At 39.1% G+C, this 24374-nt stretch overlaps 1 protein-coding gene across 1 annotated transcript in view; it reads right to left on the bottom strand.

Moving 5' to 3' along the window:
• Positions 1-706: 706 nt before the first annotated feature.
• LOC126236682 (uncharacterized) overlaps positions 707-24374 on the bottom strand; it is a 51185-nt gene continuing 27517 nt past the window's right edge. Inside the window, exons 4-6 of the mRNA XM_049946171.1 lie at positions 20766-20908; positions 15930-16079; positions 707-1467 (exon numbers count right to left, since the gene is read on the bottom strand). Of these exons, the coding sequence (XP_049802128.1) occupies positions 1313-1467; positions 15930-16079; positions 20766-20908 (448 nt within the window). The 3' untranslated portion in view covers positions 707-1312. The remainder of the gene's footprint in view (positions 1468-15929; positions 16080-20765; positions 20909-24374) is intronic.

Raw genomic sequence — 24374 nt, 5'->3', positions numbered from 1 at the left:
TCTATGATTATAGCACTGTAAATGTTTGCTTTACGAAAAGTATTTAAAAAATAAGCGAATTCTTTGTAGTAGTTGACGTGTTGTCAAAACCATAAATAGGAATTAAAAGAAGCCGATCTGTAAAAATCCATTTTAACAACTAATGTAATTCCAGGCGAGCAGTCAAAACTAATCAAACAAAATGCACATGTCATAGATTTTGGTCCGGAAACAGAAAAACAAGAATGAGCTTTCTGTGATATTTTACAGAAATAAAACGAGATCCACAGAAGATTACATACTGGTTCCGAAACGTGCCTGGGTAAACAGAAAGAAATACATTGTTTCTTGCCTGAGACGGAGTATACAAAAAAAAAAAAAAAGCACGAAACGTGTGTGAGGAAACTGAAAAGGCTGTTCAATGTGTAAAGGAAGATGAAAATCTGATAATTGTGGGTGAATGAATGTTGTAGTAGGGGAAGGAGTAGAAGACAGAGTTACGAGAGGACACGGGCTTGGTGCTAAAAATGAGAACCCTGGATAGTTGCTCATAATCGGATGGTCAACGGCTGTGACGCGCCATGCTGGTCCAGTTACTCACGGAAATATCTTCCACCACCATAATTCAAACTGGCTAGGTGAGGATCGAACGCCACGTCAGTGGCAAATGTTACAGAACTTGGAGGCAGGTGCAGGTTTTGTACAACTAGAAATTTTAATTAAAACATTTTAGATGCAAGTGCATTTATTACTGAGTACAATGATACAGATGTCTGCTGCACGTGTGATTTTTCTTGATAGTGTAATGGTGGTATAACAGAATTATATATGCGTTAAAATATACAAATCTGTAACTGCGCTAGTTTAAACAGACAAAATTAATTTCCGTTTACTGTGATAATGTACCATTACCATATGACAAGCTGCGATTCTGGTCACCATATAATTTGGTAGCCGTACATCACTGGCATATGTCATTACAACTTTCATCGTACTTTCATACATTATAATGACATAAAAAGCCAGTGGCATTAGAGGGCCCTATGCGTATAGTTGGATGAATCCTCTAGGATGAGAAGGTGTCACAAACATGTTACACTGAAGTTACTACCAAGGTCACAGAACTCTTGCAGAGGGGCTTTGCGCGATACCTTTTGGATATCACTTTGTGCGCCCATTTACAGCAATATGATTGGCACTGACGTTCCTGTGTGGGAGTAGAGTTTTTGTGATAGTGCGTGCATTTTGCTGATTGTGTGGCGGTGATTCCAGACAGAAGACGTCAGTCTGGAGGTGGGATTGTGGTTGTGCAGACGTCGCCGGCAGCGGCCGCCTACTTGTCAGGGAAGAGGACGTCGAACGGGATGGCGGCGAGCACCTTGTTGGCCTCGTTGCGCATTACCTTGTCCCAGGCCTCGTCCGCGTACGGCAGCAACTCCTTGTAGAGCACCGGCCAAAACTCGTTGGCGAACGCCAGAGCCGCCTTGTCTGGAACACACACAGAAAACCGCCGTGCAGAAAAGTGGCTGTGGCTGTTCTAAACACGCAGTGGCAGCTACTACGCCGTCTGAAGCAAAGTTACATTGATTTGTGGTAAGTTCGTAAGGGGACCAAACTGCTAAGATCATCGGTCCCTTGGCTTACACATTACTTAATCTAACTTAAACTAACTTACACTGACAACAACACACACATTCATGCCGCAGGGAGGACTCGAACCTCCGACGGGGGTGGCAAGGCGCTCATAGACCGCACGGCTACCCCGCGCGGCGCAAAGTTACAAACGACAAGAAACCCGTGACCTGCTTCATCAAAACCTTTGCGGTAATTGTAAGTTTGGTTTAAAAGGTAGTCGAACTTAAACACGACGACCAAAGAAAATTTTTGGACTTTTTTCTGTGTTAAAGAAGTCTCACAAGGAACCCCTTGCGAGCGAGTCTGCAAGTTAGGTGTTTGGTAAGATTCATTTAAGTGTTATGTTAACAGTTATAACAGTAAAATATATGCTGCTAATGACTCACCTAGTGTATCAGGAGGGTAACAGAAAATAAATGTCTGGGAGGTGCTGAGATCAATTTTCTGTGCGATATATATATTACGCTTTAGAAAATGGAAGTCGTCGACATTCAAATAATGTTCAAAACGAACCAAAACTTGCACCATGAACATCGAATGAAAACTGCCACGCCATAGTGATCACAAAGGTGCGCACCATCAAGATCGAAGACTGACACCTTGGGAAGACAGAAACCGTGCAGGATGTTCAGCTAGGTATACACCTTTAAAGGATGCATGTGGAATCATTATGGTATAAGGGGTGATGAGTACTGATGGAATGTGATGGCATCCAACCGAATGCGAAACAGTCTGTCGTGGGGCTTATCGCGGAAATGGTTATCCTTTGAAGCGTAGCCGCAAGTAGTGAGATAATGTTTCATAGACACGGAAAAAACATACATCCAGAAGCTGATTTGTTCAGTGGTCCAGATGGTACGAATTGTCATGTCACACACTTTTCAGGACGGAAAATTTGCTCTAGACTATTATGATTTTTATACGCAGACCAGGAATCAAGCAGAATCAAGTTATTTTCACCACCTATTGGTCAAAAGCAGTGCTCATACCATACTTGTAATTGTGTTAGGCCCGTTTTCCCGAACTTGCTTGCTGTGACGTAAACATTCCCTATTGTCCTTGCAAGATGACGCACACGAGGAAGAATCGTAGGGGATAGAGCACCTCCAGCTCCTCGCATCTCAATAAATCACTTTCCAGCCAATTTAACATCCAGATTAACGGTTGGAATAATTGTATACGAAGGCGTTAAGGCGTTGATCTTAACTGACGTTGATACAACTCCTTTGGTACCCCAAATTTCCAGCGTACCTTTTATATACATTTCCTCTTCAAATCCAAATTGGTCGGAGTTGAAAACAAATTCCTTACTGAACGATGGGAAACGTTCATTTATCTCAGCTACAAATTTTCGGGCCGATTCCGCAGTTTTCTGTGCATCGTTATGTTGACGCTTTGTTTGAAATTTCGCTATCTTACATCTTCCAACTCTGTAGCAGGGCTTGAAGTCAGGCAAACATAGCCGTCCGGCTAGCCGCGCGGTCTAATTTGCTGCTTCCAGAGCGGGAAGGTGTGCCGGTCTCCAGCACGAATCCGCCGGACGGATTAGTATCGAGGTCCGGTGTGCCGGCCAGGCTGTGGATGGTTTTTAAGGCGGTTTTCTATCTCTTCGGCGAATGCGGGCTGGTTCCCCTTATTACGCCTCAGTTACACTATGTCAGCGATTGCTGCGCAAACACTCCTGCGTCCTAAATCTAAATCTGGTCATAATTGTTATTTTACTGTGCTGAGAATGATCTTCCATGTACGTAATTATCTTTAGTGCCCGCTCCTTGGGCAATGTTTGTCCTTTACTACGTTTCACTGGAGATGGGGTTTGTGGCTTCGTGTCCAACAAGGATGCTGAACTACATGGCTCGACACCTGTTTCAATATCACTTTTATTTGTTAGGCACGTATCGTCATGATTGTAGTCCTCACATACATTGTCCGCACAGTCGAGCGTATACTTTCCACTGACTCATCTTGTACGAACCCTAATATTTCATTTTTCTCACCCTACGAAATTCCCTGTGCTCCGTTTTCCCGAAATGTCAGCTTCGGCGTCTGTTGTAGATATAATGCAAGTTTTGCTTTGATTTTCGTTGCCACTGCTCTGCTTTGTATCAACAACACTTGCACTGTAGCACTGTCGTGCGTTACTCGTCGTCTAAGCAGCAATTACACTCCGTAGCCCTGAGCTGTGTTCACAATTGGATACCTCCAATCCCTCCCCTTTTGCCTTTAGCAGCCAATATTATGGCTGCGAGATAGACAATATGTGGGGCGTCTAATGCCGTAAACATCAGTAGTCTTTTGCGATTTCACTGTCAAAGGGTTCCTTATCAGAAACTTTGGCAATAGCGGCATCAGCGGTGACTACACGAAACGTCTTGGGCTAGGACACTGAGTTTTCTGAGCGGTGGGTTCACCATGAGCTGACTGATGTAACTCAGTATCAGTGCACACCGAAAGACTGTATTATTGCGACTGCCCTTTAATAAATTGGGAGTTGGACACATGGCTACGCATTTCTTTGAACGTAACGCCCTTCCTGATTTAGTTTTGAACGCCTTCAGTCATCCAGAAGATGATTTATATCTGACAGTTTTGTCTATACATCTATATGGCAGTAGTATTAAAGATGATACTGCTCGCTGCGTATTAACTGAAAACTGCAGTAACGTTCTAAATGTTACATACAGACAACCAGAACAATTTTCAATGTCAATAAAATTCACCGACAGCCGTATACTTTAAGATATTTCATTCTATTCCGAAAGCAAGCAGTTGCTGTCACGTCTTCGTATGGAGCAACTGTATAACCACTGGAATTGACGATATGCGGTGATTTATGGCACTATACGACAAGTAGGTTTATTTGGATAGAAGCGTATGGGGCCTGAAGATGGCACAACGAAATGCGGAAACTGGTTGCTTTCGGAATAAAATAAAATATCTTAAAGTATACGGCTGTTGGTGAATTTTATTAACCTTGAAAATTACTTACCAGACGATGTCCCTTGGCCATGAGGGGACCAGCATAGATTAGAACAATTTGTTGATAGATTTTTGTGTGTTGGTACTACACAACTGAAGAAGAACCAAGTCACCATCGTTGTAGGTATAGCTGTGTTCATCGAGGAAATTTAAGTGCTTGCTACTTTGATACAAATATTTATAAGGGGGGGGGGGGGTATGGGGGAGTTACATCGCTGAGAGATTGAAAATATAAGTGTGTGGGAATGTGGGAATTATTTCCCACAAGTACTGAATAGCCAAAGGACCAAGAAACAATTTTTCTCAGCGTTGCAGCTTCCAGGACCTCTCTCTGGGTTCCTGGGTCGCATGTGCTCAGTTGATGAAAAACTGTGAGGTAATAACAGAGAGGCTATTTTTCGTAAACATCAATTTCAAAGATGTGTTCACAGCCATCTACATCAAGAGTGGTGGTGTTGGGATAGTTGTCCTATGTACTACACTTACGTATGCGAATCGAATGTGGAACGCTATTAATTCATATTAATTCATGAATCCATTAAGACAGATGCATTGTGAGAGTTCTGCAATGGACAAGCACAACGTGGCAATTGAATGCAGAGTGCAAACCACGAACAATTACAATCTTATGTACGGTGTCTCCTGAAATTAAGGAGAAAGCTTACTGTTATATTTAAATGAATTTGTTAAACAAAGGTAATAGATTCATTTGTGAAAAATAATTTTTCCTATCAGTTTAAGGAGATGACATACAAGAGATCAGTTTTGATTGCCAGGGGTTTTACTCTGTTTTCAGTGGCAAACAGCACAGTGAAAATGGCCTGGAGTGATTTTGTTACACCAAACGGAATATTCAAAACTACATTTTCTGTGCGTGGAAAATTTATTACCAGTGGACGTCACCGGTTTTCTCTTATGGCAGTGAAACATGAACCCTTATGACAGAAAACAAAGAGAACCTAGGGAGGGTTGCCCATTTGGGAATGGGAAGACGCATGCTGAATACTACTATGAGAGACAGAGAAAGAAACAAATGGCTCAGCAAACAGAATGATGTGGAACACGTAACTGTGATTGTAATGAAAATAAAATGGAAAAGGACGCGACAGTTCAAACAAATGGATGGTAGACGACGGAAGTTCTTTGCTGGGTCTCAGGAGTTAACAAAAGAACGCGATCATGATCTAGTGGATGGTGGGCACATGGAATTAGGGAACATGCAGGGTGGCTATTGATGCATACTGCTGATGACCACTATGCAAGGAAGTATCTAGTCTTTACCCAGCAGTGGATCTCAAATAGTTGCTGTTGCTGATTATGACACAAACAACATAATTATGAAAAGTCAAACTTTATCCTTAATAACATTATATTTACTTAGAGTTTGCTTTAAATGAATGTGTCACAATATAACTCAGATTCTCGGAAGCATTCTAAATGTAATCTTTATTTACATCCCAGATGGCAACACGTTGTTTCATTAACGTTTAAGTTTCTAACACAGAATGTCGATGGCAGAGAAAACTAGACAACGGCTTCATGACTGTTACTTCGTCATCTACTGTATTGGCGGAAGGAGATGATTAGAGACGAAGAGCAAACTCGCATTAAGGAAGGACGCGCAAGAAAATCGGCCGTGCCCTTTCATTGGAAAATATTAAACTGGCTGTATGGATGGTAATAAGAACCACTGACCTCCTTAATACAAGCACAATGGATTACGATCGCGCCACCTCCCTCGATTCTGGAGTTCTGTGTAGCGAATTGTATTGAAGTGCGTGACGTTGGTACTGACATCATGTGTCATCAGCCCCTCTCAGAATAGTAGCGTGGCTTGTGAACTGTTAGAAAAATGGTTCAAATGGCTCTGAGTAATGTGGGACTTAACATCTGAGGTCATCAGTCCCCTAGAACTTAGAACCACTTAAACCTAACTAACCTAAGGACATCACACACATCCATGCCCGAGGCAGGATTCGAACCTGCGACTGTAGCAGTCGCACGGTTCCGGACTGAAACTCCTAGAATCGCTCGGCCACCGCGGCCGGCGAACTGTTAGAAAACGTAGACGCTAGACGAATGCCAAGAATTCCTATCAAAACAGTTGATGCAATGTGGCAGTCCTAATTCAACCGTTTATGAATGAAGCATAATTCCATCTTCCCAACATCCGTCCATTCCACGCAGTGTTCCGCTTCCAAGGAAACTAAGTTCAGTCACCGGAATAATTTAAAGTTCTTCGGCTCATAAATTACCCAGAAACAATAAAAAATAAATGAATAAAAGGGAGGATGTAGTAAGAGTCACAAAAAATTGTCAGTTTGGAGAAATATTTTTCATTATTAAGCAATCATAACTGAAAAAATGGATTTCATAGGAATGTATACTTGAATTACGCTGGATTGTTTCTAAACATTGGAATAAGCCTCGTAACTTGATTATAGGATCAAAACAAAAATGTTAATGTGAATATATCTTACATTGCGTTATTAGTGAATGAAATATAACTGCAGTATAAGATCTACAATTTCAACATCAAAAGATATTCTTGGAGTCACCAAGAAAAACAGGAACGCATGCATAACGGTGTCATAACAAGGACTTGTGAGGTTACATGAGACCCATGTACTGTCTAACGGCTGCAAAAGCGTTATGGATATACTTCTCAGTATCCTTGGTGTCATTAGTAAGACTAGTGAACACCACACTATTCATGTGTCCCTACAAACAGAAGTCTAATGAATTATGATCAAGAAATAAACGTTGTTCGCGAATATTTAGAAGAAACTTCTCGCGTAATTCCTTGGACAAAAAACAGCAAAAAAGGTGCTGGACATCCATGCTCAATACACTGTCTTCGTGAAAGTTTTTTTTGGAAAAATCAATGAAACTGTTCTGGGGAACCATCATTTGTGAACTAAAAATCGTGGAGATGTGCTGGGGGGGGGGGGGGGGGGGGGAACACTTTCCAGTAGTACAGGTAGAGTTCAGTAAACTGGTCCGTTCATACCATGGAGTATATAGGCCGATCAGGTGGTCGTGCATAATTCCACACCTTACTTTGGGTATAACCAAGAGTTAATGATTGCAACAATCGTACCATGAAGGTTATCACCTCTTCATGGTTGGGTGTTCTGAGAGATTATGAGGCCATCTTGTCTACACTGATGAGCCAAAACATTGTGACCACCTGCTTAGTACTTGGTATGTCCGTCCTTGGAACAAAATGCATCACTGATTCTGCGTGTAAGGGATCTGAAAGTTTGTTGGTAGGTACGCAGAGGAGAGTGGCATTAGATATCCACGAACAAACCATGTAATTCGCGAAAATAATGAGTCACTGATTTGCGTACGTGGTGATGGGGTCTGATAGCGACTCAGATGGATTCCATAGAAATTATATCAGGCGAATTTGATTGCCAAGACATCAACGAGAGCTCACTTCAATACTCTACTAACCATTGTAGCACGTTTCTGGCTGCGAGACGAGGCCAATTATGCTTTTGAAAGATGACTTAGCCCTCGGGGAAGATGTCAAACCTGAAGGGATGCAGGTGGTTCGCAACTGTCAGTGTGTCTTCGATTACCACCACAGGTCCCGTGCAAGCGCAGAAGAATGTCTTCCACTGCGTAACACTGCTTTTGCCTTTGTCCGTTTCGAACCACCTTTCACCTCGATGACGGCATCTGAGGAGACAACCATCGATTTAGTGTAGCAAACATGTGATTCACCGAAACAGCCAACATATTTCCATTGATCGACGGTCGAATCCCTATGGTCCTGTGCTCACTGCAGCCGTAACTGACGATGTCGTTGGGTCAGCATGTGAACGCGTAGGGGTGGTCTGCTGCAGAGCTCCATGTTCAACAGTATACTATGACCGGTATGCTCCGAAACACTTGTGCATGCATAGATACCACAAATCATCATCTGTCATACTTTATAGAGCAGATTCCCCGTTCTGTGAGGATTCGTGTAGCCCAACCATTTAGCACCTAGTGATAATTTCACTGTCCTAACTCTTTCCGTAGATGCTCACGACAGTAGCACGTGAACAATCAACTACCTCCGCTGTTTTAGAAATATTTGTTCACAGGCTCTGCGTAATAATCAAAGTCGGGTATCTCAATGTATTTCCCCATTTGCAGCCCATATCTTCGCAAGGGATCCCTCGTCCACGTCTGCTCCTTTTACATAGTTTCGTTTCCCCGTAACGTGCCCGCAACGCCATCAGGCGGCATCCAGCGATGCGGTGGTCAGTGGTCATAATGTTTTTTAGACTTACCAGTGTATTTGTTCTCTCATTATACATCTTATACAAGGTCTCCATCTTACTACCAACACAATTAGGAGATACTTCCCACGTAATACATTTTTGCTGTTGTTTTGTCCAAGGAATTACGCGAGAAGTTTCTTCTAAATATTCGCGAACAACGTTTATTTCTTAGGTCCCATGAAGAAAAATCTGTGGTGTGTGGGAAGTCTTCAAGTATGCACATTTTATTTCAGCCCAAAACATGATTTTAAATTACGAAAAATTGGCACATAAAATTGCATACATAGCAGTAACCACAATAAAATACATTACGATAAAGTTCTACATATTCGTATAAACAGCTCATGTGGTGATACGAAAAGAAGAGCAGAAGAAGTTAAACTACAGAAAGTTTTGTATTTCGTCTTAAACTCCATTATAAATCTCACAAGAGGTTCGCTATTTATGTGTCTCAGCCCTTTATGAACTACTATGAAACTCTTGATGTCATTGTCTGGAATGCCATTTGTTATTAAGGTTCCTTTTACTCCATCAAAGGAAACAGACCTGCAAGTTCCAGCAATTGGTTCTTCTATATTTTAAAAATATTATATTTATAACTGACGTTTCTCCATAAAATAGTTTTGTAACGTTCTGGTGAGTAGCACATTCATAAACAAAAATTACATCAGTTCTAAAGCTACTACAAGTGGTATCATGTGTTTTGGAAATACGTCTGAAATTAGACCAGAGTATGGATTTTCTAATACAGGCTGTAATATACTGAGATCCAAAATACTCAGTACATCTATTTCTTGGATTATAATGATTGGTTATGATGCTGCGTGATAAGCACAGAAATGTTGAAAGAATTTACTCCTGCCAGAATGTAATGGCATTCTTTTTATCTTCAACTATCTGTTAATACTTTAAAAAATTGTCCTTCAGAAAGAGCAGCAGTATTTATTTATTACTTCGTTTATCACTCGTGAAAATAATAGACTTCTAACATGTCAAGCCTAATAGAGATAGCTTGGTATAACACTTTCTTAATTGTGGGTACCATAGCTTTAAATTTACTAAGTGAATGCTGCATTTTCCCACTTAGACTGTTCTTATTTCAAATTATTCTGTGTTTCACAATTGCTTTAGACTTTTTTTACCTTTATCTTGTGTTCAATTAGAAAAAGGCACCTCATGTATAAAAGTGACAGTATGTTCACATTATGTGCTTCATTCGTTTTGGCTTACGAATTTAACTGCTCTTGAGGTTTTGGTAGTTTGTTTGTGTACATAAAGTGGGTAATATATATATATATATATATATATATATATATATATATATATATATATATATATATATATATACTGCATAACTCCTAATGTGCACAAATAATCAAAACAACACCAAGAACAGATATATCTGTATACTAACAAAAATGGAAGTGTATAATATGATTAAGCTACCATTTTTATATTTACATCTCCTTTTTGTATCTAAGTACTTCATAATGGCTTAAAAAGCTCAAACCACTTCTGAAGCAAAGAAAAAATTAAAATAAAAAAACAATCTAAATGGGAAAATACCAGTTTGGTTTGAGTGTTACATCATGAACTCACTGAGAATGAGCAAGTACACTTCTAAAGCATTTTGTACATGACCTTAAAAAAATACTCAGAATAATATGAATCAAGAGATGTTTGGGAATAGTCTTACTTTCTGAGAACATATTTTATACCCAATTGGTAGACTAGATTTATGAAGACATTAACGCCACAAGTATTAAATATGTTACAAATTTCAGATCTACAAGATTTAACTATTTTGCCAGTTACATGTTTTGTCCTTGAAAAATTGTTTTAAAAGAATTTATAATATCAAATAGTTCTTGGAGGATGTAAGACATATATGAATTTTATGCAACTTATTTTGGAATATTCTTTTCAGAAACTTCAGATTATCTTAAAGATGTATTTGATGTAAAAGTATCTGTCACTGACAAGAAAAAGGTTACTTAGAGTATCTGTAATTTGAAGACAACGAACTCCCAAATTACTGTACTATTCACTTTCATACAATTTATTTATTCTCATGATTCTTTACTTTCTCTTAATCTGTTCTTACTTTTGTTTCTTGAGGACCTTGAATTTTTCTTGACTGTGTGAGGAGGTGCATTGGTTAACTTACTTGACACACATTCAGGTAATGCCAGTTCAAATTCATGTCTGGTTATTTTAATTTATGTTTGCCATGATCATAAATTAAGTGTGGCAAATATGAGGATAGGTCTTAAGAGACCTTCTAGTGTCCTTCCAATTCTTCCCATTTTGGTCTGTCTCTAATGACCTCATAATCAGTCCGGTGTTAAACTCTAATGTTCCTTCATACTTTGTAAAGTAGAAACTTTTGTATGATAATGACATCATTTTCAGTTCTGTAGCACAATTTGTAATACAATTTAATCCTATAGCTGGTAGTGTTCCCTCACTTTAAAAAGTGTTCACCTTGTTCTCTATATTATTATGATTCAATTTATAATCTAATGTTTACATGCATTTAATTTTTTCACAAATTTTAATTATTTATGACAAAGTAACCTTTGACTATGTTGTAGAATACACTTCATTTTGTTTTCTGCAAGTGCGTGAGGTTTGGTTATTCTGCAAATCATTCTTAAATTCCTTGTTAGCTTTCTTATTTATTGTCCTTATTGTATTCCATGACATACTTTATTTGTGTGAAGTCCCATGATGATTATTAAAGGTCACCAGCTACACATAATGAAATTTAATCTTTTTAATTATAGGTTTACACCACAATTTAGCAGGATCGATGTGTCACTAGAAGTGTTCTATAAATCACTGCTGCTGGATGTCATAGTTCATTCTAAACTGTATTGGGAGTGGTAAGGCATTAAAATGGCTAGAAACATTAGTGACTATACTCTGGACAATTTAATGATTGTCTCATTGTATCCATAGGTTAAAGATAATAACAAAATATAAAAGGAGCTTGAAATTACCAGCTGGGCAGTGTATGTTACATCTACCATTATTTTCTCATGAATTTGTATCTGTCTAAGATAAAGTGTGAGTAAATTTGCAAGGAGAGTTGGATTCATGTGTCATGTTGTCTCCATGGATGTGATTTTTTCAATGCTACAGAGTAGTTTCAACTCTAATTTGTTTATTATGGAGGGTATTTCAGTATTGTATGCTGAACTGCAATGATGAGATCTACAGAACGAGCAAATAGGGGAACATCACAAAGTCACGTCTAAAGTGATTTTTTTGGGAGAACTAGTATTCCCAATTATTTACCCCCAGAAGTTTTCACATTATGGGTTAACATAATGATGAATCACCCTGTACTGTACAGTAGGTGAACATTCTGGCTGTTTCTCCACATATGAAAATCATGTAATGTGCTACTTGAATGTTACATTGCAACAGCAAGCTAAGACAACTGAAAGAGGAACTGTAACTTTCTGTTTGGTGTTCAGTTCACACTAAAAATCATTGAAAATATAACCTACACATTTTTAAATGGCTGGTTCAAATGGCTCTGAGCACTATGGGACTCAACTGCCGAGGTCATTAGTCCCCTAGAACTTAGAACTAGTTAAACCTAACTAACCTAAGGACATCACAAACATCCATGCCCGAGGCAGGATTCGAACCTGCGACTGTAGTGGTCTTGCGGTTCCAGACTGCAGCGCCTTTAACCGCACGGCCACTTCGGCCGGCCACATTTTTAAGAAATATTATGATTGTAAGATATAATTTATATAATTTTTATATACATTTCATTATAAACTGTCCTTGGATACATACTGACCAGTAAAAAATTGTGTTGAATTAGTTACTTCTATTCAACAGCTTGTCTGTGATGTAGGAGAAATTATTAAAGACAAAACATTTTTTTTATTAGCTTTCAGGTTTATTTGACTTTCCTTGAAGACTTTTAATGTCCCTTTTCACATTATCAAATAGTTGCAAGGCTTTATGTTTCCTAGGCCAAGTTACACTCAGTAAAACATAATACAGATATGCTTATTTCGAAATGGTATTTTTTGGATTCCATTGTCATTCTCAGAATAAAGTTTACCTTTTGCAATGAGTTTTGCAAGAGAATAAGTAAATGAGGAGGGGTAGGACGAAACTTTTACAGTTAATCATAATCGTTTAAGAAGATGTCTATGAGACTTTCATAGCTGACTCTGTCATAATGTCACACATTTTTGTCTAAACAATGAATAAGTTTCGGCACGAGAGAAAACTACCACAAAGTATTATAATGTAGAACAGCAACAAATTTAATTATCAAAACTATTCTAGTTTACTGATTTCTGTGTCTCCAGTATCAGAAATTATCCTTCTAGCATATGTAGCTAATTTTGTTTTGTCAAAATCGTACACGTACTCATAGCAGCTGTGTTATTTTGCCAATAGTTTCCACAATGATTCCATCGACTACTCTCTTGAGTGCTCTTATATATATATGCTGTACTTTCCCAACCGATTTTTACCTTCAGAATTTTCGAAAGGGCAATTATACCTAACTGATATTTCAATTAATTAAGTGTCTTTCTTTTTCTTTTTCAGAAATTGGCAAAAGAGAAATTTTCCTTTCAGTTTCTTTAAAACATTTATCGAATATTTTCCTTTCATACAGAACGACTTCACCTTTTTCAAGTCTACAGGGTGAGTCACTAAATATTTCCACCTAGAACAACTCAGAAAGTATGATAGTAGCTGAAAAGTTTGTGTGACAAATGTTGCGTGGGACAACAGGGGCCATAGAAGGGCAACAATTTTTTTAATGTATGCTATAGTTTGATACTTATTTTCTGAAAGCGGCTATCGAGACGAATCCAATGATATGTAACAGTAAGGTCTTTGAAGGTCAATGAAGGTCAAAAACGTGGCATGAACGTCCATTTACAGAAGGTGTTCGAAGTGATGACCATTGCAATCAGTTCAGTGCTGCAATATTCTTATCATGGATTGAGTGGTATTCCTTATCACTTCGATACTTATCGAAGCACATGCTCTGACAATTCTCTCTCGTATATCGTGCGAATAATAAATATTCGCCGAATACGACGTATCAATCTAACGTGCCATTGACAACTAAACACCATTCGACAGTTTTGCAATACAACACTAATAGGGACGGTAAGACCAGTATCGTCGAATCAAACGAATGTGAATGATGTATTCCTTCGAAGAACAAGTCGATATGCTTCTCATTTGCAGAGAATGCCAACGGAGTTCGGTGAGAGCTAGAGACTTATACGATGAAAGATATCCTCAACGTACTCACCCTAAACGTCGTAAATTTAAATGTGTGTATGATAAATTGAGAACAACTGGATCTTTAACGCATCGGAAACATATCCAGCAAGGGAAAGTTACTTACGCGGAAATGTAAATTGATTCTCTTGTCTCTGTGGTTCGAGATCCTTGTGTTAGTTTGCGTCAAATCACAAGGGAATCTGGCATGAGCCAGAGCAGTGTTGTTCGTATTCTACAACGCCATAAATATCATCCTTAGTATATCTGTCTCCACCAAGAATTAACTTGTACGGATTGTATGCGTTGCACTGAATTCTGCCGACAGGCTCAACTTCATATTCAAAGGGATGACACATTTATTCATTTGATTTTATTTGCTGACGAGGCTACATTCACGATCCATGGAAATGTTAATTTGTACAACATGTATTATTGGGCAACTGAAAATCGATGTTGGCTGCGGCAAGCTGCACACCAAACACGGTGGTCAGTGAATGTATGGTGTGGGATTCTGGAGGACAGAATTATAGGCCCCTATTTCATCGAAGGAAATCTTAATGGTACGAAGGACGCCACATTCCTGCAGGAAACATTGTCTGTTATTGGAATAAATACCTTTAGGTACAAGGAACAGAATGTGGTATCAACACGATGGGTGTCCGGCATATTTTTCTCTGATGGCTAGGAATGAGTTGCAAAGACAAGTCCCTAATTGTTGGACTGGACGCGGAGGAGATGTGTCGTGGTAGGCTCGTTCTCCACACTAGACGCCTCTGGATATTTTATTGTGGGGATTCGTAAAAGACATTGTTTATAAAGACGTTCCAACTACACCTGAAGATAAGCGAGAGGAAATTGTCAGATCATGTGCTTCCATAAGTACCGATGTGATAAGGAATACCAGTCAATCCATGATAAGAAAATTGCAGCATTGCATTGATAGCAATGGTCATCACTTCGAACACCTTCCGTGTATGGACGTTCATGCCACCTTTGTGACCTTCGTAGTCCTTCAAAGATCTTACTGTTACACATCATTGGATTCTTCTCGATAGTCGCTATCAGCAAATAAGTACCAAACTATAGCAACCCATTAAAAAAATTTGGCCTCCATATCTCTGAAGCGACCCCACCTAGCAACAGAAAACCAATGGCATATTATGGCCCCTATTGTCCCGTGCAGCTTTTGTTCCACAAACGTTTCGGCTCCTATCATACATTCGGAATTATTCTTGGTGGTAATAGTTAGTGACTCGCCCTGTATATTGCTGCGACGTTTTTGGTTACAATTGATGTCAGTAAAAGCGAACCATTAACTGCTAAGCGGATTCTAAGAATTTTCATTCAGTGACTAATACCGATCATCCTCTCTGTCTTCCTGTCTGTTTCTGAGCCAGATATCTCCACAATTCTGATTGCTTAATAGTTCACGTCTATGATTTAAAATTTCTGATACTAGTATATTGATCCATTTCTCTTACAGTTAGTTTACATCGCAGTGATAATTGCTGAGTTGATATCAATGAAAGTCAACCATCAACACTGCTGTTCTGGTTCTAAGAATTTTCATTCAGTGCTTAATAACGATCATCCAGTGACTCTTCCTATCCATCGCTAAACCAGAGTCCTTCAAAACACTATTGTAATAGTTTGCTACTTTAACAACCCTTATCAGACTTACAAATAACGATATAATGGTAGGAGGCATATGTCGACACTGTTTTAGTCGAAATTTGTTAATACCGCCTACTTTAGTAGTTGCATTTTGCATAAATTACTCACTGAGCTCGTCGTTCCCTGCGAAGAGGTTAGAGGCGTATATCTTCATGGTGCCCACCTCTGGCAGGAAGGAGAAGCGAGTCAGTTTCAAGAATGGACGTCCAGCCTTCTGGTAGTACTCTCCAGTCACGTTGAACGTGCCCACAACATCAGCTGCAAGTCAGAAAGTACTATTAGTTCACAAGGTAGCTTCAAACTTATTTCCTATGATCGATTGGTGATTTGAATAAAATCTCTCAACAGCAAACAATTATTGCGACATACATGTTGGCTGAATGCATACAGAATAGAGTGTCTACATCGGTCTGATTTATCATGTCACTAGTAATAAATGAAGAATAAATACAATTGTTATTTGCTTCTTTTTCTAAACCGTGGTGAGCACATTAGAACTGTGACTAATTGAAGAGGTGAGAGTTATTCATTTGGTTATAGGGTATCTTCAAGAGGTTCCCTGAAGGGTGCATTAAAACATCACATTAGTAGCAATAGTTTCAAACGCCTAAAACAAATTTTATTCAACCAATAAAATTATTATGGATAGGTGGCTAATAATGATATATTTCCTGACAATGCTTGGGATATTTCTTTCTTAACGACAACGTTGCTCAGATGATCGATTGTCATTTGTGGTAAAAGGAAACTTAACAAATTAAGTGTTCAAATGGGATAGGGATAAATAATTAATGATAAAATGAACTAAGAACTAAAAGTGTATCTGGCAGAATGCATAAAGAAAGACTATAAAAACACAACACAACGTGAAGAGTAAACCATAGGACATGACATGCTGTAAGGCATATAGAGGCAGTCAGTTCAAAATCAGCAAAGATATCACAATGAAAAAAAGTATGAGAGGTAGGTAAACGACTGATTTTGACAATTATGTACATTAACATTGATGAAGAAACTCCCTGGCAGATTAAAATTGTGTGTCGGACCGAGACTCGAACTCAGTACCTTTGGCTTTCGTCAGCATGTGGTCTATTGACTGAGCTCTCCAAGCACGACTCACGAGCCTCCCTCACACTTTTACTTCCGCTGGTACCTCACCTTCTACCTTTTGGACTTTCACTTTCCCACAAAAGACAAAGTTCCCTGTGGCGAAGCCACGTCTCCACAATATCTTTTCTTCCAGGAGTGCTAGTCCTCCAAGTTTTGCAGTAGTGCTTATGTGAAGTCTGGAATGTAAGAAATGAGGTGATGGCGGAAGTAGTGATGTGAGGGTGGGTCGTGAGTCGGGTTTGGTTAGCTCAGTCGGTAAAGCACTCTCCAACAAAAGGCAAGGGTCCTGAGTTTGAGTCTTGGTTTAACACAGTTTTAATCTTCCAGAGAGTTTCATATCAGTGCACACTCTGCTGCTGAGTGAAAACTTCATTTTGGATACGTTGATGAAGTTGGTGTATATGGGGATATAATGAAATTATTACTTTAAATGAAACATTTTCCATGAATTTGATGTAGACTAGTCTCTTGCTGGATTTTACTCGAGGGAAAAACATTAAACTGAGTAAACATTGTAAAATATCATATTGCTGCATTGTTAATGTGAAATTATATTATTCCCAGACACATTAGCCTGATTAATTTCTTTGAAAATATAATGCAATAAAATGACTTCTGCAATATAATTTTTATATATAGTTAAATTACAATATATTACCCAAAATATGTTCAACATATTATGATGGATTATTTATGTCTCATGAATCTGACATCTTTGAATATTAATTTTAAATCATTGCAGGCTATACAGAGGGAAGCTTTAATCAAGATATTAAGAATGTTTTGCATTATATTCTGGGAAAAGCTTTAGTAATGCAAGCAAAATAAATGATTATATAGCATGAGAAAAAATAATTAAAAATATGAAATTATTCAAATAAGTTTATATGAAATTCTAAATCAACACCAGGCGTAATTCTTACAATACAGACCTCTATTGGGAGAATATTTCTTTTTCCCCAAACACAATTATGTAATGTGTTAATAAATGATAAAAAATGAAGATAAACTATTTTTCTTATCTCTAAATCAAATACATCCGAAGGTAACTTCTTATGGTCAGGGTTCACAATCATGTAGAATTTCTTGAAGGATATAATATTCGCCATTGACTACAGCAATTATTTATTTCACAATTGAAGTATCAGCCTTTGGACCATTTTCAAGTGGCAGTGCAAAATATCTGGCTTCAGCACATGTCAAACTTTAAAATCTTCCGACATGTACAAATGTCATAGCCAAAAGTAGGCTTTTTCACTGTAGAAACGCAGTAACACCAGACGAGTGCGAAGCTCTGTACATTGTGAAGTAATGTAAACTGCTTGAAATATTACCAGAGGCTAATTCGCCTCTGATGGGTTCCTTCTTTTGGCCATGATGTGTATTTATGGTTTTGACACAGGAGCACATGTTAACTTTTTGTGCTACTTTTACATTCCCAGTTTCGATTTTAAGCAAGCCATTGCTCTTGATTCTACTTCTCTTCATTAATTTCATAACAACTTTGACTATTCTTAACAAATGCTCTGTGAGAAGTGTGCTGCCCATTCCATACAAGACTCCATTAATTCCTGCCAGAATGACTATCTATGTTACTGCCAAAAGTCTACATGACCTGTACCTATACCCAGGAACCAAGCAATAGAAACTGATAAATCAATAACACATGGCGAAAGATATACGTAGTTGCAAGAAGTCTTGATTTTTCACCAAACTTATAACTACGTTTTATTTATGATAATACAAGTACAGAAATACGCCTTTAATATTTTAACAAGTACAACTGTAGTCAATAATAACTGATTATCATTTCCTTTAAATATGTTATTTTTGTAAGAGTGTAACAAAATTAAATTCACAAAAATCCTCTCAATAGACCTCTATCATATACAGGACTCCATTCTTGGTATCAGATGTTGTCGTAAAACTCCTTGTGCGGTGGAGGAAGAGATGGCAACATCGTCAACAGGTCTTTCAGTTCTGCAGCTGATAAACATGGCTGGTCTTTCAGATGAAGTACGGTATGGTATACATATGCCATGGTCTTTCCTCTTTTCAGTAGATCGATATTTTTCCATTTTCCTGCTTCAAAATCAAGATTTTTACATAGCTATTTGGGATGGATAAGTATGTGACACTTTGATCAGATTGGATTTGGAAATACCACAAGCCTATATTGATAACAGTGAAATCAAAGAGTCACTTTTATGTAGTGGAATTTCTTGGAGTGGCTGTATAGCCTTCAGTCAATAATCTTGTGTACATCTCCCAGAACAAAGGTCTTCGTTTCTCTATAACTGCAAAACCTCTATCACAGCTCAAAATACTGCACCCATTCACCTAAACTTACGTGTTATATCTTCAAACCGTATCTGGGTAATTAGAGTAGCTAATGACATGTGGCACATGGAACTCCTTTGGGAAGCACTGCTTGGCACAAGCACCGTGCGTCAACTTGTAACGAATGTTTGAAACATTTTCTCCATGATTTGACACTTGGAACAAATCTAGAGACATCCAACAGACTACCGAGAACACAAAAGCAGAGAATTGTGTTTTGTGAAAAAAGAAATGGCATTTAGAACGTTTTCCATTTCCACTCTTCAATACCTACCCAACCTCATAGATTCTATCAGTATGGACTTTCAAAGAATACACCTAGCTACTTTAGTCTGACACACATAATTGTAGCTTCTGCCAACAGTAAAGGGATATTTGCCGAGCGGACTAAGGCACTGCAGTCATGGACTGTGCGGCTGGTTCCGGCGGAGGTTCGAGTCCTCCCTCGGGCATGGGTGTGTGTGTTTGTCCTTAGGATAATTTAGGTTAAGTAGTGTGTAAGCTTAGGGACTGATGACCTTAGCAGTTAAGTCCCATAAGATTTCACACACATCTGAACATTTTTGTACAATAGGATATCTGCTCACTCGAACGTTAAGATTCAAGAACGACGTGAGTTCTACCTTCCCGTCAACAGCTGCATATCCTCTCCAAGTTGTCTCTACATAAGAACTTATAATCCTGCTTAGGTGTTCAAATGGTTCAAATGGCTCTAAGCACTATGGGACTTAACATCTGAGGTCATCAGTCCCCTAGACTTAGAACTACTTAAACCTAACTAACCTAAGGACACCACACATATCAATGACTGAGGCAGGATTCGAACCTGCGACCGTAGCAGCAGTGTGGTTCCGGACTGAAGCGTCTAGAACCGCTCGGCCACGGCATCCGGCTGCTTAGGTGTCCATTAGATCATAACAGAGTATCTGTCCCTAACCACTGTCTTCAGACTCTTTTTTTCTACCAACAACTTAATCGTGTATATTTTTGAGTTGTATTTGTAATAACCAGGGTGTAACGTGTATAGGTGGGGGTATTTTATATGTGGTACCTTAATATTAATACACAACAGCATGTTGGCTGTTTTTTCTCTGCACTGAAGTCTTCCCACAAACACGTTACATAATTTACTGCCTGATGTTTCCTGCACGGATGTAACTGCATCACTAAGAGGACTACCCTTGTCATTGTAGGTTAACCATTTTGTGTCCACGTATCCACTCTTCAATACCTGACCACATGCCCAAGGCAAAATAAGAATTAATGCGCAAAATAAGAATTAATGCCTTGCTCTTGCCACGTGTACTTGGAGGTACTAACCAACCCAAAAACATACTTCTCTTAATATCTGTAATTATTAATCTGAAAATATGGTAAATACTGATTCAAAGTTGTTCAGTGCACTGTTCTCAGTCACCAATAAAAATATCTACAGTTCTAACTGTTGCACCCTGTATGTGAGCGATTTGTTTGTGAATGGAGTGAGATACTTACTCATCGAGTTGTTGAAGACACCCTTGCCATCAATAGGGAAGGTGATGATTTTGCCTTGTCCTTTGTACTCTCCCTCGAGGAGTAAGCGCTTGAATATCACGTCGGCCTCAAAACGGAATTTTCCGCCATCATTCAGGTTCATCCTATAACAAAACAAACAAAACGCTTAATGTTGTGCTTCAATGGTACGACCTAACCCCACCATTTATTCGGTAGTAGGTGTTGTTTACATAGCAGCCGGTGCTGGGGAAGAAGGCATATAGATAAGCATAAGTTTGTTTTTGTGCAGTGGATAAACAACTTTACTGACAGTGTGAAGTAAGACTATAAAGATTAAATTAATGGATAAATGATTGAGGAAAGATCTGAAATGGTCAAATGAATGAAGAAAGATCTGATACAGAAGTAAAGTGCTTGATAAGATTATAATAATGAGAGATGTTATGTAATTTATGCTTGTATTTGAAGAACTAATACGTGGGACAGGAGGAGGGGAGATGAGAGAAGTTGAGGGAAGAGCAGCCTTCTGGGCAATGGCAGTAATGTCATTTGTCCTTGAACCAGCAAATCGGATTTCTCTGCCTGCTTGCAGGAGATGTTGGTGTCCCGTACTTTTGGTAGCGGATACACTGTTTACTGTGACTTACAAGGAATAGGTTATCTCCTCCATTCTGAAGTCGCTATTGAATACAAGCGTTGTATTTATAAGAGAAAAACAAATAAAATGCGTTTATTGGTGCTTTTAGCACTGACAACACACACTGCGACGTAGAAGCTTTAACCTTGACTCAAAGGTGCCAACAACATTGCTCTGTGATGCTGCAAAAGCGTGGTGCCCTGCGATGTCACCCTCACGCTTAGCGACGCTTCAAACAACAAGGTATCGACACATGCGGAAGAAAGGCCGGAGTTCAGAAGTCCATGTGAGGTATTTTGTGGGTTAATGATGTCACAATGACAACAAATTTCAGCACAATTCTGTCCAGCGCCATAGTGAACGTGTCTCACCCTCTTGCCCACATTTTACCCCTTCTTTTGAGGTCTATGAGATGGAGGTAAGAACAGCGACACCCGGCGTTGAAAAAACGCAGTTCTGTCACGGGTGTCCGAGGAAAGTATTACGGGCACCCTGCTACGAAGAATCGACACGAAAAGCCGTCAGGTGGTGATAAAGAACATCAATAAACACCCCTTTTCTTGGGGCGTTTGCTTCCGCATATTTCGCGCTCGAAGACGACAGTTTGCAGTGTGATGTGCAACAGGAGGAGGATCTTAACAACCCTTGACACTGCCGCATTGCCGGCACCCTCCGGACGATATAACCAGACTCTAAGGATATTGTAGAGCAGCAATCCCCTTGAACGTTATCTCACCCCTCTGGAGGGCAGTGCGACCGGAGTTTTTGGCATGGTGCTCAGGGTGGAACCACTAGGAACCGATAAAAAGCAGTTTACGATATTTGAACGCGATCTGAAGCAGCAAAGGGTGTTTGTTTCACAACTACCTTGACGTGGTCTCAGAGGTGTTAAACATTGACACATGAGTGAGTAAAACAGCGTAGGGCGCCTCTAAGACCTCACAGTTCGACAACCCTCTCAGTGCCACCCGTCTTCCTAAAAATTGTGCGTGTACAGAGACAAATTGTGATGAGAGACAGACTTACCTGCAGGAAGGCGACCCCATGTCACCCACCTGATTCCCCCTGCCTACTAGCAGGTTCCAGAGCAGTCCCATAGCCTGCTTGAAGACGCCTAGGATTCTTGTCACAGTGTCTCTGTAGAGGTGCATTTTTGAAGTACTCAGCAATGGCAGTCAGGTGGCACTGAGGATGTTACCGAAGTGGGGGGGGGGGGGGGGGTTTCTTAGTGGTACCTTTTGGAGTTTTATTCAGGCATGTGTCAATGTCACACCCTTCCGAGATCACAACATGACCACATGACCACATGACCACATGGAAATTATCGAGTAATCCATTCTGGCACAGCAGACAATACACCAGGATACATGGTAGAATGGGCATAATCTTACATAAGAAACTGGGAAGCAGAGTCAAGGGATTAGTGCAATACAAGGCACGACTAATTAAAGTAAGAACTGAAACTAAATCAAAGGATACTCTGATAATTCAAGTCCATATTCCAACAACAGAGGAGGAAGATGAAGTGGTGGAAAAAATTTATAAGGAGCTAAGTGAAATGAAAGAGAAAATAAAGGGCGAAGGGAACATTATTTTATTTGGAGATCGTAATGCAACAGTAGTAGAAAGAACTGAAGGAAATACAATTGGTACATACGGCTTGAGACAAAGAGATGAGAAAGTAGAGAGATTTGTAGAGTTCTGTGTGCGATATAAATTAATCGTAACGAATACTACATTCCAGCAATATCCGAAGAGGAGACATATGTGGAAAGCCCCAGAGGATACACGAAGGGCACAAATAGACGTAGTGGTAAGATAAGCTTCAATAATCAGATGAAGGGATGCAGAAACTCAAAGGATTAAAGATGAAAACGGTGAGAGGTATCTAAGCTTAAAGATGAATCTGCCAAAAATCAGTACACAGTACGAACAAACGATACCGTTGAGGATACCAGAAGAACATTTAGGGGTAGAAAACAAAAGGAGTAAAATAAAAAATATGCATTTTAAAATCAGCAGAGGTGATTTAGGGAAAAAGAAATGGGAGAATAGGAAAGAATGGATAAGTCAGGAAGTCGTGAATATAATAAAAGATAGATGACAGTATAAAAACTCGAAGGATGAAGAAGGAATGCAGAAATGTAAGAGCTTAAGGAACAAGATTAATAAGAGGGCAAAACAAGATAAAAAAAGTATTTAAAAGAAATTTGTGAATATATAGATGATAGGATGAAGACAGGATGAACTGACATGACTTGCAGAGATGTAAAGAAGTTCTTCGAAACAAGAAAGGGAAAAAGAGTGAGCATTAAGGACAAAGATCGAACGTTACTATATGATGAGGAAATTATAGTGTAACGATGGAAGGAATGCCTAGATCAGTTATGCAGAGGTGATAAACAGCAATCTGACTATCGAAAAGGAAGAAAGAGTAGAGCTGGATGATGTAGGAGCTTCTATTAAGAAAGAGGATTATGGGAAAGAGGATTATGAGAAAGCACTGCAGGATCTTAGAGAAAGGAAGGATCCGTGTGTTAATGGTATACAAGGAGAATTATTTAAAAAGCTGGGTAACAAAGCGAAGATGGCACTTTGTGGCTGGTGTGTGATATTTACGGGTCCGTATAGTTACCAGAAGACGTTGTTAAATACATAATGGTACCACGACGCAAAAATCCAGATGCAAGGACGAGTGAACAACACTGAAAATTAAGCCTGGTGTGTCACGTATCGAAAATATGCAATGCATCGAAAGTAGTCACCGACAGTATTGTCAGGATAACAAATACAGGGATTCGTATCTGAAGACCTGTACGATTTTGGAAAAGCTGTGGGAACAAGAGAAGCAATATTGGCCCTGTGGCAAGTGATAGAGAAACAGCTGAATAACAGTAAGAACACATTCAGAGCATTTGCAGATCATGAGAAGTATTCGACAATGTCAACTGGAATGTATTAGTCAGTATCCT

This window comes from Schistocerca nitens, chromosome 2 (genome assembly GCF_023898315.1).
Source record: "Schistocerca nitens isolate TAMUIC-IGC-003100 chromosome 2, iqSchNite1.1, whole genome shotgun sequence".
NCBI lineage: Eukaryota > Metazoa > Arthropoda > Insecta > Orthoptera > Acrididae > Schistocerca > Schistocerca nitens.
The sequence above is the reverse complement of the archived record's forward strand: the minus strand, read 5'-3'. Positions and strand labels throughout refer to the sequence as shown.